The following is a 19,804-nucleotide window of genomic DNA, read 5'->3' as shown; positions in this document are numbered from 1 at the left end:
AGAGCACAGACACACAGTGTATAGCGAGGTACAGGCTCTTACTTGTGTTTGTCGCGGCTTTCGCGGGTCTTGCTGCTGCGGTTGGTCCGGTTGGTGGTAGGGATAGAGTGAACTGAGGAGCTCTTCTTGCTAGATGAGTGTGAGGAATGGGACGAATGGGACAGGCTGGTTCGCGACTGACCTGCGTTGTGGTCAAACTGCATCAGGCAGAAGATCAGGTCTGTGGGGACGAGCTCAAACTCGTAGGGTGGGTTGGTGATCACATATCTGTAAACGTACAAACACATCTGAATCTCAGTAAAGATTTAATCATAATATCATTTAAATCATATCCTTTACTAATATGGCTGCTTAATGTTTCAGAGAATAAATCAATAGATTCCATATTGACTGCTTTGACTGCTGTAGCAGGCGTTATGCTGAATACATGTAGTGACTCTAAGTCTCATGCTGAACACCTCTCAGAGGGTGATGTTTTGAGTGAAATCCATTTGGAAGTTGAGGACAGCTCACCTTTTTGTGCACTGGCTCGGCATACTTAGGTGTGCATCTCTTAATCTATAGATTCCAAAGCACAGCATGTTGTAGGTTTTTAATGCTTTACAAAACAAGTCCCCATAACAACCACCATCCTAAAAGAGAGAAAATAACAAATTATGATGAATTATGATTTGGGGACAGATTGAAAAATTCAAACATGTCAAATTTAGTAACAGCCGCCACTCCCTCCCCCCCCACCCCACCGCCCAACAATAAGGCTCAATGTTACAAAGCTGATAATGAATGAGAAGGAGACAGTTTGGCGTAGCTTTATTCCCACATTCCTCTTACACTCACTCACTCGTACACACTCTCTCTGTCTCTCTGTGCCTGCTCTGCATGTTTGGTTTGCATTAACGGGCAGCAGAGGCGTCGGACAGGGGAGCATGTGCTGTTGGGGAAAGTGACAAAAGCTGTCAGCTCTTCTTAAGCATCCACTTACCCCCAAGTCTGCAAAAGGGCCATCGTAGAGGGCGAGCTGTGCCACGCGACACCTGTCCCTGTTAGCTAGCGTCTGCGGCGTGCTATATCCTCCGCGCAGTGCATTCTCCTCGGCCAACAGCGCCTCCAGCTCCGGCGTGGCCCCTCCTGTCACCAGCGTCCGGATCAGAGTCAGGATATTATCGTTGAAGTACGTCTGCAGAGATGAGGTAAAGGATACGGACAGCAGCACCATTAGAGTCACCATGGAAGACAGCAGAGATTTTGGAGCCATTCTGGGCCTTGTTATCTAGACCCTGAGCTGTCTCTTCACATTGCACCCCCCACGACGGGAAGAGACACAGCAACGCAATTAAGCCAGCTGTTGTTGTTGTTTTCCCTCCTCTTCAACATTCATTTGATATCACCAGCCATGCTTAACAGGAGAGCGTTTCACACACTGTACCAGCGGAAAACTGCTCCAGTTATCAATTATCATTACTGGAAATAATTATCTTTCTGGATCTCACGATGCAGTCAGTGGATAAGCTCCTGCATCCAGATGTACAGTATTCAGGAATCACATTTCTCATGTTCTTGTAAACACACTGTGGATTACATCGAGATCAGCAAAATAAATATTCTAATATTAAATTTAGATATAGTTTAGAAAACCAAATCAATACAGTCAGTCTGTGGTTTGATTTCATTATTTCTGCATCTTTCATTTTTCACAGTCCACTTAAATACCTCTACATGTGACACATTAATGCATGGTGCTGACAACACTCTGTGGCGAAAGGCAGGTCTTTTTACCCTGTGTATCTGTGTGTGTGAGTGAGTGAACGTGTGTGTATGTGTGAGAGAGAGAGAGCGAGAGAGAGAGAGAGAGAGAGAGAGAGAGAGAGAGAAAGAGAGGAGCTGGCCTGAGCGGCAGCAGGAGGTGGAACTCAGACGGTGTATGGAGTGACACCTTTCCAGGCCCCTGACAGCACCATTCAGCTGAATGATAGATGAGAGCTGTCTATTAGCCAGCTTCACCTTTGTCCAGAGTGGAACACACTTGAAGGCTGCTTTGTTCTAACTTCACTCAAAGTGAAAGGCACTAGAATTAAGCCATCATGCGAAAAGTGCGGGGGGTGGGGGGGTGGGAATAGGGGTTGTAGCAATGGTTGTAGGTAAAGGAAAGAATGGAGCGAAAAGAGGAGATGGAGGAAGAGAATGAGAAAAAGAGAGACAGTGAAGTCTCTTCTCTATCCAAGATGACAATGTTTGGAGATTAAAGCTTTTGGACCGCATAGGAGCCCACCTGTGTGTCAAGGAGTGCCATTAAAGAGAACTCAAGCACCTACCTTGTTTAAAAAATCTAATAAGCCTCCTGAAAGTTCATTTCATGACATATTATATGAGGAGTCTTGGTAACGATTTTCCTTTTGATGTCACTACAGCTGACAGTCTGATCTATGTGGCGTTTTATTTACAAACCTCTGCCTACCAGTAATGCTCAAGCACTACATCTGAGAACAGCAGAGCCTGAGGTTTTTTGTTTCCTTTACAATTTTTCAGAGGATTAGCTTCAGCAGATCAGTAGATACCATCATGTAATTCTACACAACACTTCATAAGGGGAGGAAAAAATGGAATTGCTAAAGTTTTTGAGAGGGAACCATGTTCAGTCCATCATTATGTTATTTAAGTGCGTACACAAAGAATACTCACTAAATGTACAATAACACTGTTCAATATTAATACTTTCAAAAGTGAAAAACATTCTACTTATTACTCTTCAAAGTTATGAGGAAACTAATTTGACTTTACCTATGGTAACTTTAACTACATAAATACTAAATTCCAATAAATAACAAGAAATACAAATGTGACTATATACAACAAACAAGAAATATTATAATTAACAAAATAATGCTAAAGTAGTCATTCATTCAATCTTCAGTAACCGATTCATATCTTCATTAACTGCTAAATCTTGGTCAGGGGCACAGTGGAAGGTATGATAAATACTGTGATAAATTATTGCTCCTTATTCAACATAAAGTAAAAGTTCATTTAAAAAAACTGAGTAAAGCTTAAAGCTGAATGTATACTCTCCTCAGTTATGATTAATTTAAAAATGTAAATCCCACAGGGAGTAAATATGTTTGTGAGGGATCAACATTAAACTCACAGCGCTCATAAGAGAGTCGAGCACACTGACAGCAAAAGCTGTCCCACAGGCAAAGGGTTGGGTCAGATACAGCTCTGTATCCGGGTCATCATCATCATCTTGGTCCAGGAACTGAACGTTTGAATCATTCACTGTGGCACAAGAACATACATTAGAGATCAGACAGAAAACAAAGAAGCAATCAAGATTTATAAATGCTAGAGGGTCTAACATACATCTGTAAAGAAAATATGGCTTTAATATTTAAAAGTGGGACATTAAACCTGCTCTTAAAGTGGTATAGAGAAAGAGTGCATCTTACTACATATTCTGTATAAATAAAATAAATAATAAAAACAAAACATGCACATCAAGTATCATGCAGTCTAAAAAATATACAAATGAAAGAAAACACAACAGATATCTGTGGAACACCACATTACTGTCATGTACTGTACTTAAAAGACAATACCCTAAAAGGTTTTTAAAAAGTATTAACAGCAGCTAAAACTGTGTGCATATCCTCTATATAAATTACTACATGCAAAAATACAGATGAATGGCATAAAAAAAGTGGGGAAAATGCTACTCTAGAAATTCTCGTAATTCTCACTCAATTCTCTCAATGAAGCATAAGCCAGGCTTAGCTAATAATGATAAAAAATTAAGGGGAGCTTGTTATTGAAAGTTCAGAGGTTAAAAAAGGAGAAATGAAAGTGTTATTCACAAATACATTTATTTTGATGTACATTTACTGTCAGCTGGAACTTTAATTCGCATTTTCAGATCAACAACAGCAGTGATTTTTTGAGGATATTTTCTAGAGTAGCCAGCGTTCGGAGAAAATGCCCTGAAACCCAGTTCGATTTGAGCACAGCTTCATACAAATCTTTGTTTCAGCCTTCTTCAAAATGTATGCTTTAGAGATTAAGACCAGCTCCAAAATAAATAAATAAAAATAAACGGCTTAAAGGGAAGGTTTTATCTAGAGGGTGTTTTTTTTAAAATTTGATTTCTTCCCAGACTTCCTGTGAGCTGTGGAAGAGAAATGTCAGTCTTTCAGACCGGCTGCTGATGAAAAAGAGCCTGGGCTACAGAAATGAACTGCAGGGAGATGCTATGGAAACAGCCACAAGGACAGACTAGTGTGATCAAAGGCCTAGTGATGCTCAGAGAGAGGAGGGAAAAAAAAGTCCAAAACAAGAGAGTCAATTTCAACCAGAACCGAGAATAAAAATGTGTTCAAAGTGATGCCATGGGAGCAGGCCTTGTCTGCAGCCAGAGAAATCAAGACAAGCCGATGAAGGAGGCTGAGCATCAGTGCAGTGGAGGACAAAGGCACAGCTTACCCAGTTCTGTTATCATTTGTATGTTGGTTCCACTGTTTTTTTCCTGACTGAATGGAACCAAAGGCAGTAGTTTGCCAGGCTTAGCTAATGACGATAAAACAATGTTGAGGGGAGATTGTTATTGAAACAAGTTCAAAGGCAAGCAAAAATGCAAAGCATTATGAGAGTATCATATCAAAAGTGGGATTAGAAATGTAAAGGTACAGTATCTGCTTTCAGAAGGGCACAGTATATGTAAGTGCAGCGCGAGATACCAGACATCTGTGCCTAACTGGTAAACAGAGCCTGCCTCCGTGATGTGTGGGTTTTAGCCTTTTAGTGCTAGAGTGGAAAAGTACTTGGGGGGTGGGGGTACGGTACTTGGTGGGGGGAGGAGGCGATCATAGGCAAATGCTTACAATTTTTTTCAGTTCATGAGGTTTCTTGCCATGTTAGCTACTCTAACAGCACTGGAATTATGTATCTCCGATGTGGGCCTCTGGAAACCCTCATGGGCGATATCTGATTCCTCTGGTCTTGAGGGGCCACTGGAATTTAAGTGTGTGGTGTGTGATGCTTACAGGGCCTTCTATTGAAGTGCACTATAATTGGGTCATTGGAGACTTAGAGTGGCCAATCCCATGTGCTTTAGTGCCCTCTGAGATCTGAAACTTTCATGAGTCCCTCTGTCCAGGGAATACTACCACCGTCATTGTTATTAATAAATGGACCCATTTTACAAGATGCCTTTTGCCTCTATGCAAGTCCAGCTACTCACATGCATTAAAGGAAATATTGTTACGCACCTGGCTTTGACCTATTTAGCTCAACAATCCAGAAAACCAACAGACGCACATCTCACCAGGCACAACAGCACTGAGACAATTACGTCACAGCTGTTAGACTTATAGATACAGTAGATATTTACATGGTAGCAGTCACAGGTTACCTAGCTCAGTTATGATTGGGATGTTGGAGCCAGTGGTGACGGATGCTTGGCGAACCAACCCATGCACTGGACTGTTGTCTGGAGACGATCTGTCCATTCCCGGAGGTGTAAAACCTGAAGGAGTGAGGGAGGGATAATAGATTAGAAGCACTACCTGTGTTAGTCACATAGACAGGACACAGTCAGGCTAAAGGTCCAATCAACCAAATGCCTGGACTGTTATTATTATTATTACTGATTAATTTCCATGGTAAAGAAAAAAAAAAACACCGCACTCAAGTTGTAGTGGTATAAATGCCTTTGTTTTGCTGTAAAACAGAGACAACGTCAAAGATTATATAGAATGAAAGGACCACAGCGCCTGTCTAAAACACTGCACTGTGTATATTCAGCTTTTAGAGGTCAGCTGAGACATATTTAGCATTTGCTGCTTTCCATCAGCTGGTAGATATAAATTTTATATGTTGTTCATTTTGTTACCATAAAATTGGTGAAGTGGATCCTGAAAACCTTTTATGTGAAAACGCGATTCTGAGCCATGAAATACAAGCGCCAGTGACGGGACTATGAATTCACATGACTTGACACTTTTGCATTTCCTCAAGCTGACAAGTAAACACCTTAAATCAGTAATGCCATATGCATAATGCATCAGGCCTGTTTTGACATCCATCATTTAGTGCTGACTAGAGAAAAAATGCAAGCATATAGTTTCCTTTTTTGTACAATGGAAAACATAATGCAGGAATAGATTCAGGTCACAAAGTTTTAAAAGTATACTGCAGAATTCTGTGTGCTCACAGAGCCTCTATTCAGCCAAAAGATGTGAGAGCAGGGGGAAGACACTAACATTTTCCCACTTTCCCCAAATTTCCAACTGCAAACAAAATAATTCCTGCTTACACGTTTGACACATCAAATAAACAATGACAGTCTGAGTAAAGCTCCTTGCTGAAAAAAATCTAAACAATTCAGAATGGGTATCTTTTTCGTAATGTCTATGAAATTCACTTTCCACAACAAAGGCAGGAAGGTACTACCACAGTTAACATTTTCACTTCTCAGTTTGAACCAGCACTGCAGCATTGTGCATCTTCTGGTGAAAGTTTATACCACAGGAGCTGTATTACAGAAACAACCTAACTGTAAAATCTTATTCTGTTCAGTAACAATGATGACTGAAGCTAGGATCTCATTTAGGACAATAGCTACTGCAGAATAACAATTCCAAGGTTTATCTTATAGTAACTCCACATAGGAAAAGAGGCTTTCAGAGGCATCCTAACCTAGTAAAATCCCCTAAAAGTTTACTTTGCTTGTAACTGTGTAGTGCATTAACTTGCTTACTAATATTAAATATCATATGACATTACATTTATTTAGATTTCAAACTGTGAAAAACAGACACTTAATAATTGAAACACTTATAAAAGCCAACCAAAGCTATGTGATATGTTTTGATGACAAAATGCTGATTCGCAACTCTTCCATAAATTGTTACAATGGCTTTCGAGATACTAATGAAGAGGTTCGCACAGCTGACGAAGGACATTTGTCCCTGTGTGTGTGTGTATGAGTGTGTGTGCCTGTCTTGATGTTCTTACAAGAAAGATAAAAACAGCTCAATAAACTAGAAGTACATTAAGGTTTAATTTTTTAATTATAATTGTATGTTTTGTCAGAGATGTAATGATATACTGTGCACTGACATTTGTAAATATGTAAACGTGAAGGAGTTATCATTTTTTGACCATAACATCTATCTATGCTATGTGTTAACCTTCCTTGCTTTGATATGGTTCCCCCACTGCATAAATCATCAGATAAATAATATATTTGTATACAATTATAATCATTTAATTTATATAATTTAAAGAATTTTTACATAATTATATTACTATATACATTATAGCAATATTTTTATGTATATAAAAAAGTGATTAATGTATTTGTATACAATTATAATTATTTAATTTATCTAATTTATAGCATTTTCATACAATAATTATTATTATATATAAATAATATAATAATGATTATGAGTATATTAACGATTATTTAAATAATGGTATTAAATATATAAAAACCTTGATGGATAAATTTAGATTTATTAATATAAATTAATGAGTTTTTTTATTTAATTATAAGTCAACAGTCATGCTTTAATTTTTAGTCATGAAAATGATCTCTGTCTTTAAATGATTGAATATAAAAGCTTTACATAGCCTATTATTGTAAGAACGTTTTCTCCCCCCAAGGCTGTAGAAGAACATAATATGGGTTCCCTAACAAAAGCACACACCCCCAGGCACTGCTCATTTTGCACTTGTCTATACCTTTCCCCTGGCAATAAGCTTGCTGATTTAGTCATTTACACCTTCGTCTTCAAATTCAACACCATGCATTGAGAAGTATGAGTTAGACAGTTGGTTACAGAAATGATGCAGGGTGAGACGGTTTGATAAATATGTGTCCTGTTTAAAAAAAAAACAAAAAAACCTATATTCGCGCATTGTTAATAATTTTTGTAAGCTTATATGCTGCCAATTATATACTAAATTAAAATGTAATTTCCTTTATTTGAAAGAACAGCATACTGCCTAAGTACCTATAACCAAACTGATTTTTTTCACTATTAAGCATGTTAATAAAAAAAAATATGTTCTTCAGTAGCTCATCACACCAGATGTTTAAATGAATTAATAGATGGAGCAATAAAGACACATTGTCTTCCTGTGTCTCTTCCACAAACAGAATGATAAAGGTCTATTATCAGCCAAGACGGGGGACCGATTCTTCACAAACTAACAGCCGCTGCTGTGTTACAAAGAGCATTCTGCTTAGTCTCACACATTTCTCACAAATGCTGTCATTTCAAAGCTTCAGCTCCATCGTTCTCTGCAAAAGTGGCTCCTCAATAACAGTTGAAATCTTAATTGTTCTATGCCAGCTTGTGTGGGCTGTGTAATTTGCGTAATGAAGAGCAGCTGAAGAAGTGGTGTTGCTGATTTGTACTGCCTGCTTAATGATGATGAATCCTGATGGGCACAAGAGGGTTACATGTTTATCTGAATGCATAAACAATCTGTTCAACTCAATTTGTCGGCAAACAAATCTGCCGCAGCCCCACTAATGGAGGCAAATAATGCACGGTCTGCAGTGTGATATTTGGGAATTTTAGCAGTGCTTTGATTAGAGAAGAGATGATACCACACACATGTATAACCAAAAATGCATACTGAAGAAGGACTAATTAATTCAGTGAACATGAAATGAATAAAAACACATATTATGTAATGCAATAATGCTCCTGTGTCTGATCCTTAATTATTCATATCTATTGTGCTTGTTTTCCATTAAGATGCATCTTAATAGAAAGTTTGACCCTTTTGTCTTTTCAAGCAGACAGCAATCAGTTTTGCAGTCCAGCAGACTGAGGCTGCAGAGCTCAATCCTCTCAATGGTGCGTGTTGAAGTGTCCTAGGCCACTCTTTACCTTGGGAATTAGCCTGCAAGACCCCAATGCTGTCATCAAACTGCATAGATTTGATGTTGAGTGATGCCAAGATGCATTCCTTGTCCTGCAGTGAAGCATCGTCAATTTTGTTCTGATTGGCTGACAGGATAACGCACATGTCGCAGAGGTTGATGTTTACAGCCCTTAAATCAGCTCGACTTAATGGTGTGCCCTTCAGCAGAGAGAGAGCAAGAGACACATGGGGAGTAAGAAGAAAAATGGAGAAAAACAAGTTAAAGATTGAGCTTTGGACCTCTAGGAAATTAGTCAACAATTTTTTCCCCTAAAGGCAATGACATTCAGCTGATCTAACTACGTGCACAAGAATATGTTCTCTGATCTAAAGGGTAGCCTTTGCCGATGGCAGCATTTTGGCCCCCAACGCTAAGCCAAAGCAGTTTTAACAAGCTCTAAAGCAGGAAGTGTTACACACAGCTAGCATAAACTTAGTAAAGGGTGCTTAATTAGTAGTTAAATTGTTTTGCCTCCTCGTGCCTTGACTAGAAGTGAAAGCCTAATGCTTACTCAGTGTACTTACGGGTAAGATGGAGACCTTGGGGAAGTTATGAAGGGTTTCCCATTCCCTCCTCAGATAATCCAGTGAGCCTACAAACACTATGTGCTTCAGCTCATGGTAATGGAAGTTACTCGCTCTTAAAGGCATCACCAAGTTTCGCAGCCCCACTAAAGCAGAAGTGACATCTCCAAATATACAGACCACGACATGTCCACTCAGAACCGTCATGGAGGCCTCACTCCTCGTCTATAGAGAGAATCACGGCCAGAAAGAAAGAAAAGCATATTATTATATGTTGTCATATGTTGTTATCCATTAAATTATTATATATTATTACATATTTCATACTATTATATGTTATCCTTTATACAGTACATATTATTGTATGTTGTTATCCATTAAACAACTGCTACATACACCTAAATTAAAGCTATGTACTTGAGGATTTGAATGTAGTAGAAGTGGAATGAGACACAGACATTAAGCATTGTTTTACAAAATAAAAGTTTAGTACAGATAATATATATAGTACTAATTATTGTGTGTGCCACAATTATTATTACTGTTTAGTCTTTAAATATTTTTTCTTATACAAAGCAGAGCAGGTCTGTATGATAGCGGCCTCACTGCTAAAGTGGATATTGCAACATAAACAATATTATGTCAGAATATTTTGCTAAGTCCCTAATTTTCTACAGGTTCAAACACAATTTGCAGGTATAATCCAAGAGTAAGTCATGTTTTCTCCCTTCTGAGGGAGAAGGAGAATTAGCTGATATAAAAACTTTAGGCCAGATGTATGTATGTCAGGAGGCGCAGTGCAAAACGCAGCTGGATGTGGACGCAAAAATTCGTTCACAAGCCGTCTGAAATTAATGTTCAATTTACAAAGGCTGTAGCTCATTACACAAACTGTGCCTGAGAGAGCCTACTACTATGTGCTCTGCGTGAGTTGCAAATTGTGGTTTAAAAGCCCGAGACTAAAGAGGAAATGCAGTAATGGAAAATTCAGTAATAAAGATAATGTGTAAATGAAGTTCTTATTAAATAAAGACTATCATATCAGAACAAGTCAACAGTGAGAAAGTCATGAATACAAGTATTTGATTTCTATTTGGTTTGAAAATGACAGATTTGCAAAGAATACGTACTTCTTAAAAAAAAAACCTGCAATACCATTCTGGTGGTGGACTACAGCTTCTTTAAATTTTAGAAAATTATCACAAAATTCTTGTTTAATTTGTTCAATTTCTTTATTAATTGTAGGGAAACTGATGTGTTAGTGACATATGACCAGGGTTGACAGATCTGCATAAAAAAAAAGCAGGCCAATGGACAAAGAGTATTACAAGATGTAGTTTCCCTAAATAAATATTTGACCAAGGACCTAAAATGGTTTCATACTTTTGTCATTATATATATAGGACAGTTCAAGGACAGTTCAAAAGTAGCCAGATAAAAATGCAAAAACTAATTTGTGTGTTTCCACATGCACAGTGGCAAACAGTTTTGTACATAACATGTAAGATTTTTCTCCAGGATATGAAACCAAGCACAAACAGCTCACAAGCACAAACAGCTATGTCTGGACGTCTGGCGCTATGTCATGCTTACACATGAGTGAACACCCACAAAAGTGCATGAGAAGACAGAAAACACATCTGTGGTACATTATGTCAGAATCCAGGTATTTCTACCTGTTACGATCTCACTTTGTCACAGAAGATAATGTAAAGAGGACAAAAGAGGACACTCAAGCTGAAGCCTATTCTCTGTCCTTCTGTCTATATTCTGCATTGGTTTTTTGTTCATTCTCATATTTATGACTTTGGGTCTCTGCATTATCCCAATATTAGTATCTTTGCCCCTGGCCTGTTTTTTTTTTTTTTTTTTTTTTTTTTAAATATAAGTGTGGACTGTTTACTTTAAAAAAAACACTGAAACGTGTATTCAAATCCCCACATGTGTGACATTACCACTAAAATATCAACATAATTCACATGGTTATTTAGATCAGTAAAATATTCATGTAAAATCTAAGTGAAATAGAATCATACATCATTAGAAATGTTACTGGGCTGCACTGGACACACTTGGTTTTATTGGATCTCACAGAAGCAAGTCTATCTATCTAAACCTCTTTGTATATTAGTGCTGCTTTGCACCAGGTGCCAGTGGTCATAAACATTGAGGCCTCAGAGTGTTAAAACCTCTAGACCACTTCAGCAACGTATTTAATTATTCACTTATTTAAATATGTATAAGACATGAAACCGATCATTTTCATGCTTTATGCATCTATGTGTACATTACGTCAATGTGTGAGTGTGCAGTGATTCTCTCGTTAGCACCTGTGTGTCTGATGTGTAATGTGTGTGTATTTTGTCATAGTACAGAACAGTACCCACCAGAATGACTTTCTCAATGTCTTTAGAAGGACACCAGTGAAACATTCCAGTGGAGTCGTATCTCTTCACATTAACGTCCATATTCTCAATCTGCTCATTTCCTGGAATAAGTAAAGGGTCATGTCTGTACAGGAGAAGAAGAAAATTAAGAAAATGTAATTAAACCACAGGAAACTACAAGCTGTATTATTACAAATTAATGTGCAGGCTATGAAGAATTGTTATTGCTACTATGGAGATCCAGGTGTATAAATGGAGAGATTTGTGGAGTAATTAAAATTATAAACTGAATTATAAATACTCTATATTTTAAAATAATACTTTTTATTTAGTTCTATAATCAAAGCACAAAGTTTTTTTTACAAAGTCATTTTCTACTCCTAGTTAACACTACTCCCGCTGTGGTTGTTCAATACAATGACAGAAAATACATGATTGATGTTACTGATTTATTTTAATTTGATATTGTTGGCTGTCCTGCATGCTGCATTTTCTTGTAATTGCCTTTTTTTTTTTTATCAATGAGAGTTTAGTTTCACTATACAATCCGTAAACCACCTTCATAAGGCTTACTATAAATGTTATACATATGACAAGAGTGTACCTTTTAGCTGGAACATTATCTTATAATTGTGACATTAATCAAATAGCATATCCACAATAACCTATCAGCCAGAAGCAGAGTAGGTGTGTGTGACAAGGCCATCACTGTCAGAGTGGATCTGTGTTCCCATCATAGTGTGTATGTGCTGGTGACACACACTGGTGACAGAGTTGGAGTGGAAGAGAGCGAGTCTGAATAGTGTGCTCACTGAGTGGCACCGGAATGGAAAGCCAATTACTGGCTTTTACCTCACTCAGGTTCTGACGTGCTGTGACCTCCACCCCCACCCCTAGTAAAAGCTTTAACAGGGTTGCACTTTAAATATTTTAGGAATTTGCCCGATCTCATTTTGCTCTCCTGAACTGAAGGCCATTAATGTTTCAGAAAAGTGTCACGGCCAAACAGGCTAATCTAAAACAGCGTGGCTGGGTTGCTGAAGCTGATCTGGGGGAACAGTGACCATGAAAGAGGTCCTACTACTCTGCAACTGCTAACACCAGAACTAGCATATATTTAGCACATGGGATCACCTGGCTCCCATGAAAGCACTCAGCAATTGGTCTAGCAGAGAGAGGCTTTTCTGAATGAATATGGGGACTGCTGGTTTGTTATGGGTGTGTGTGGGTATTGCCAAAGAAAAAAAAGCTTCAGGTTTGGTTTACTGCTGGAGGTTGACATGCAAACAAAGTTCACTGACAAGCACATGTTCAACGGAGGTTTTTTTTGCAATGTATTTAAAGTTAAAAATATAAAACTAGCACTTGATGTTGATGTATTCGGTCTGATAATGCGTATCATACATTTCTGTGGGATTCTATCATTTATGAGAGCATTTTGGGAGGAAGACCACAGGATACTTGTCAAGAGGCCATAACAATGTCAACAAAAGCCCACTGAGCAGCCCACTACTGGAGAGCTGAGTGGGGCTGAAAGCCTGCCTTTGAGGTAATAGCCTGAGGCCACACCAAGCAGCTTCCTCTCTGCTCCACAGCTACAGGGGTACATGCTTTTCCTTTTCTGCACCTCCACTGTGCAGATTTTCACACGGCTTTCACCATTAATTCCCTCAAACTCACACTATTTGACGGCACCTAGAGTTCATCACCATGATACGTTATGTATCACTGTTGCACTGTGGGTTGAGGCACTAAGGAAGAACATTTCACTACATTAATACATCACATGTATGTAATATGCATGTGACAAATAAAGAACCTTGACCCTTGATACTGTTCTGGTCCAACCAGAAACACGATATCAACTGCAGTTTATGCTAATTTTTACCAAAACCATGGCACAGATCCTATTGGGCTAATAAACATAATTTATTACATAAGCAGGAAATAACTGATATATTGGGCATCATTTTATAATATTAAAACAGTAATGACAAGGGAAATCAAGATAATGTTAAAATAATGTTTTTTTATTATGAGTTCTGAGGTGTTTTCTCAGCACGTGATCTTTCTATGTTACTGTATCTGTGCCAGTTAGCTTTTATTTTATTATTTTATTTATTAATTAGCATTTATTCTAGAGTTATTCTCCTCATGCTGCTTTCCTCGCCTATCATGTATTGGTCCTTTACACATTCACTGATAATACATTTTTAATTGTGTAATTTTATGCATGTTGTTATTTAGTTGACATGGAATGGCTGAATATTACATCTATCATGCCTTGTTCTATTACATATCATGATTAACAATGAATTTCTAAATTGCATTTGGACCTCCCTCTATTTATTTATAGAATAATGACTGATAAGACATTGCCCTTGTTTCCAATATTTGCATAATGAGAGATAATATTCAAGCAAATTAATTTACATGTACAACTTCTGCATCGTTATCAGCAGTCCAAATAAATCTTGTTTCAATTTAAAACAAAATGTACTATCAAAAACAATTTAACACTCTACAGGAAATAATGCATTCAAAATAAGGCACAATGATAAATAACTAAAAACAAGCTACTGTTATCTCTCTCTCTCTCTCTCTCTCTCTCTCTCTCTCTTTCTCGCCCATGCTCCGCCTGTCTCTTAAGTGAGTTTATTCATTGACATTGCTTTGAAGCCTCCCCCTTTCACTCTACATTTCGACGCTGTTTGATTGCCGAAATATCACATCAAAAACGTGTCAATTAGCATGCTAGTATTGCAGAGATGATATCAGGCGGTGGGCAGGTGATAATAACAGTGAAAGCATTTAGTGCTTTTTCACCCGAACTGAATATTTCATTATATGCTGCGTGTTTCACCACTCACTCTACGGACCCCTGTCACTTCCATCTCTTCACCATGCTGATTGCCACTGCACACCTCTGCCAAGATAGCTTCGTCTCAGCACTGTCAGCAAAGCCTGCCAGTCAGTGCACAACTCTCTGCTCCACGCCACTCCAAACTAGCAATATGACACCGCTGCTCTGGCAGCAGATCATGGCAAAATGCACTGTGACTTCCCACAATTAGATATGTCTCAGGTCCTATTAGGCAGTCTGTGTGCATTTTGTTAATTTCAGTGAGGAAGAGCTGTTCATTGTCTGCATGGCACATTTGATTAAATAAAAATACCAAGATAAGATAAGTTGTACTTTTACTGATAGCCCGTAGGGGAAATTCAGTAAAGATGGCTTCATTATTGCAACAGAAATAAAATGCACCAAGTTACCTTCAATCCATATATATATATAGTGTTTTTTTTCTTTTGGTGCTAAACCACATTGTGAACATTTTCAAATTCTATCCGGTAACTTATAAATGTCACACTTTCATTGCTAAGGGAGTGCCCTAGATGTGATTTCGTAGAGTTGGAGTTATAACCAGAGCAGAAGTTGTGCTCAGAGTTGGGCTAGCTGCTTTTCATGGAGTGTTTAGCTATTCTAGCCCATCACTTGGCAGTCACTGACTCCCCCAGTCCCTCTCCAGCAGCCTATGAAAGGAGCCTTTTGCTTTGAAATTTTTCCCCATCATGCAAACTGACAAAGGCAGGCTTTTCAAAAACCCACAGCCAATCTGTTGATCATTATTTATTTACGACGGCCTAGAGGCATAAAAGTATGTAAAAACCATAGTTTATATGGTATACGCTCGCTGTTCTTACCTTCCATGTTTGTACAATAAATTATCCCTAAGGCTACCTTAAACAATCACTTATCATTGTGCATAAAACACATTTTTCAAGGCTAAAGTATTCAATATGTGGTGTATTGACAGCAAAGGCAATGGTTGGAGAAGTGTACAGGTCTGCATTTGGTAATTTGATGTTTTGCTGCAGGGCTATGACTTGAAAAGCCTACACCTAGAACTGAGAACCTGTCATCTAGTACCCAAGAGCCAGTCGAACACAGAGGCACCCTAAAGCACAGGAAACTTTGGCACTGCTTTGAAGCATTTCAAAACAGGGTAAATAACTCCCAAGAATTATTATCACTCACAGATCAAAGGGAAGATGCATATATTACACTGCAAACAGGGACCATCATCGCAGCACAGAAAAATCGTTATGAGCTTTAAAAAATCAAAATTCAACATCTTTTTAAGCGACTAGAAGAAAGTGAGTTTTCTTTCTTTCTTTTTGTATTTTACAGTTTGTTTAAGGGTCTACTAAACTGTGTTCCAGTATTTGTCTAATATAAGAAGCTAATTTGTAAAATACAAATGAGCGTATGTACGGTATGTATGGTGTGAATTCAACTGCTATATATCTGCATTCTTAACTGAGGCATTATTTTTCAGTGAATTGAAAAGAGTAGTGCTCAGGGCAAAAAAAATTTAAAAAGTAAAAATGTTTACCTAAATTTCTTTTTACATGTAGTTCAGAGCCAAATTACTAATAATACTAAATTATATGAGAACTGAGTATGTCTTGTCTTGCCTTCCTGAATATTGCTCTATGATCTCGAATGGACATCCTCATCTCTAGAGTTTCTGACTCCTGGCCACATGGGCAGAAAGCAAACCCTTTTATCGGTCAAAATCAATTAGCAGTATTATAATTCCTCCGGACGGGATAAAAGGAAGGTATTATTTGAATTCATTTTTGATTGTGATGATACATCTCACATATGGCCTTAAGTTCCAAAAACACTACTCACTGGGGCTCCTACAATAGATGAAGAGCCTGAGGCTAAGTAACCATACGGGCATCGCTGATTGGCTGCTGCTGTCATTAGTGCCACCGCTGTTTAAGAACTACATGTGGACGAGACTGGGGGGGTGACAGCTGAGACTTTAAAGCAAGAGTATTTTTCAAACAGCTTTTCATAGCCTCTTTCATGACAGAAATATTTCAGCTCTATCATTAAGCACTGACAGGCTGACAGCTTAAACGTCTGAGCCTTAGAGGGCTCCTCTCCTCTCCTTCGCTCCCTCTCTCCCTCGCCACTCCTCCTACTCCCGCCAAACCCATCACCATCCCTCCCGTCTCCCTGCCGCTCTCTCTTTCCTTTTGAAGGCTGCAGGGAGCGTCTCAAAATCAATGTCTTACCTCATCACTTTGGGTGAGCAGTTGGGTGAATTTCGCATGCCTCCGTTGCGCTGCTTCTTTTTGGGTGACAGCGTTGATGGATGCTCGTCTTCAACTGCAAACACATGCAAAGAGTGTCAGTCTGTGGACGGCAGGGATTGTAACGTGTGCTGGGGATGACATATTAAAGAACACAAAAGGCAACACTCAATCAATCATGGCAAAATAAGTCAGAAGCGACCTCCGAAAATAGAAAGAGAACATTGTTAGTAGGGACAAATGTACATTTCAGGAAGGCAAAAAAAAAAAAAAAAGCCATGAAGGACACTCATTAAGACTTGAACTCAATGATTACTATGCTCATTCTGCTCCTGAGTGTTAGCAATCTGCATCAGTAATGTATCACCTCTCTTCTGCATCATTGTCCTTGCATGGAGAACAAGGACTAAAACAATGATGGAAGGAGTGTGGGGGGAAAAAAAGAGTTATATGTTTTGCTTTCCAATGGATCACCACATGGCAAAATCAATTCCCATCATCTTACTTGTAACTGATGAGTGTGGGCTGGTCTATGCATGTATCCCTCCATGCCACAAGCACTCTGAACCCACTGAGCTCACTCATCTAATGCTGAAACACCACTCCAAGAGGAAATTACTGAGGGGCCTATGAATGTCAAAAGCATCCCTCCTACTGAATGTACTATCTACAAGAGTGGAGCTGCCTGAAGGTCAACACCAGCTCCTTACACTCTCAGGAATGTCAGACTTAATAGCAATGCTACACAGTTCTGTAACAAGTACAAAGCCATGGCTTATAGATCTATGTGGAAACTATGAACACTGCAATGTTTCTATTCCTGTTATAATCTTTTTCATTATAAATTTTGTATTCACTGTGCTGAATATTTATGCAAAATATTTATCAGTATGACAAAATCTAATTATATGGCTTGTACAGGTCTTACTCTGTTGTCCATACTAGAAATTCTCTATTTGAGCCTTAAAAGTGAGACACTTGTATTACACTCCAAACACAAATCTAGTTAGACTTCACATCCACAGCACATAATTAAAGAAAAGTTTACCAGCACTGCAAGCAGCTCCACTATAAGTCATATAACCTCTGTGGATCACTATTGTTTCAGCATCATCTAATTGCGCTAATGAAAAAGGACAAATTTAAAATGCTCTGTCTGGGTATGTACCAAATGCCACTGTTTGACATTTACAACTACACAGTGGCTAGAGCAATGTGAAGCACTAATCAACTTTCAAAATATCACTTGCAGTACAGCACCATGTTGCAACCCTTTGTTTTCCTATTAGGACTAAGGAGGAAGTGGTCTGGTTGGGCTAGGCCACACTCCTGCCCTTGCTTCTCCAAATTAGACTGCAGAGATTTATGAGCTATTCCAGTGCCCTTCAGTAAGAGGCTTAACAATGAAATAACTCTACCTGCAGCATGGCTGCTTCAGCAACTCCCTGTTTGTTCCAAATTGCATTAGGGCACCTTTACAACTTCAATCAAAAAAGGATCAGTCCAGTGAAGTGTGATTGCTGTTCCAGACCACAGGCAACAATAAATGCTGCTCTTTTGTATCAGTGCTCAGACGACTTGACTAGGCTTCTGCCTTCTCCGACTTTGGCATACAGACAGAGTGATGCAACTTTTTAAATGCAACTCTCAAATGGCAACAGCAACAACAGAGATAGAGGCAGTGGCAGTGGAATAGCTCCACTTCCAAAATCTCTTTGTGTGCAACCTAATATACCCATTCGCACTCTCCAAACTGAACTGTACAGTATTGCTGGCAACTGCTGCAATGCATTTTCACACATGCACACACAGTGCTAGGGAGGGGGGCGTTAGCTCTGTTCCATGCAAGGTGTAGACTGCTACAGAAGCACCTACAGGGTGTGGGCGGGCGAGTGGAGGAGCGCATGGAAGAAGAGAGCGTGGAGGAGAGGACCGACGAGCGCAGGGAGGAGGAGAGCATGGAGGTGTTGGGGTGGTAGCGGTATTTCCCAGGCAGGCTGCGGGCCCGATTCAGGCCAGCCAGGCTGAGACCTCGGCGTGGGGGTGGAACTGGAGGAAGCAGACTTCCTTTACAGTTAATTACGAGGGCTTCAGCAGAACGCTCCACTGCCAAAGTTTGTGGGACAGTCATACTGGTAGCTAATTTAACTGTGCGATTTTGAAAAGTGGGTCTAACTTCCTCCTTTACTGTCAAACAATGGAAGATAAGAACAGTGAGACAACTTTTCTAGCACAATAAATAAATATATAAAATTAATTAATTAATTTAAAAAAAACAACTTGGTCATTATATTTTTGTAATTTCATGTTTTTTTTAAATAGATAGTCAACAGAAATCAAATTCTATAAAAAAATCTACAGAAATTTCTATAAAAATAGAAATTAATAGAAAAAAAAGATTTATTTTATATGCATTGGTTTTTACTAAAAAACCCTGTAAACTCATGCCATTAGTGTTGTAACCAAGAATGATATAAAATACTCTTTAAAATACTTCATTATACATTATTAATCCCTACACTGCTTAGAAATAAAAAAATTTAAAAAATGAAGTATAAAAATCATAATATAAAAAGTTAATGTGATTTTCTTTGTTGATTAAATTATTTTACACTTTCACTATCACTATACATGGGTGGTTTTATTAAAAAAAAAACAAACAAAAAAAAACAATCTGCCATCAAATTTCCAAATAATTAACAAAGACACCTTGGCTTTATTAAACACCACTAAACCTATTGGCATGTGCTTGAAGTGAAATGTTCAATATGACATTTGCCCTGCCATGGCTACTGAGCATAAATCAATGAAAACATCTCATCTTCACTCTCACTTATCAATATAACAGAAAAAAA

General features: G+C 38.5%; 1 protein-coding gene across 19 annotated transcripts in view; it reads right to left on the bottom strand.

Annotated features, from left to right (window-relative positions):
- The window catches only part of kcnma1a (potassium large conductance calcium-activated channel, subfamily M, alpha member 1a), a 147,317-nt gene that overhangs the window by 6,475 nt on the left and 121,038 nt on the right, over positions 1-19,804 (bottom strand). For 15 of the 19 annotated variants that reach the window (XM_053232798.1, XM_053232793.1, XM_053232800.1 and 12 more), the window contains 9 exons: positions 16,932-17,025; positions 11,841-11,964; positions 9,454-9,678; positions 8,895-9,087; positions 5,399-5,512; positions 3,143-3,273; positions 983-1,177; positions 514-632; positions 43-267 (listed from right to left, as the gene is read on the bottom strand). In XM_053232798.1, coding sequence (XP_053088773.1) covers positions 43-267; positions 514-632; positions 983-1,177; positions 3,143-3,273; positions 5,399-5,512; positions 8,895-9,087; positions 9,454-9,678; positions 11,841-11,964; positions 16,932-17,025 — 1,420 coding nt within the window. Of the gene's footprint in view, positions 1-42; positions 268-513; positions 633-982; positions 1,178-3,142; positions 3,274-4,470; positions 4,555-5,398; positions 5,513-8,894; positions 9,088-9,453; positions 9,679-11,840; positions 11,965-16,931; positions 17,026-18,824; positions 19,137-19,804 lie in introns of all 19 variants that reach the window. The other 4 variants (XM_053232811.1, XM_053232810.1, XM_053232809.1 and 1 more) reach the window with 2 other exon arrangements.

Source organism: Pangasianodon hypophthalmus, chromosome 3 (genome assembly GCF_027358585.1).
Source record: "Pangasianodon hypophthalmus isolate fPanHyp1 chromosome 3, fPanHyp1.pri, whole genome shotgun sequence".
NCBI classification, from domain to species: Eukaryota; Metazoa; Chordata; class Actinopteri; order Siluriformes; family Pangasiidae; genus Pangasianodon; species Pangasianodon hypophthalmus.
The sequence above is the reverse complement of the archived record's forward strand: the minus strand, read 5'-3'. Positions and strand labels throughout refer to the sequence as shown.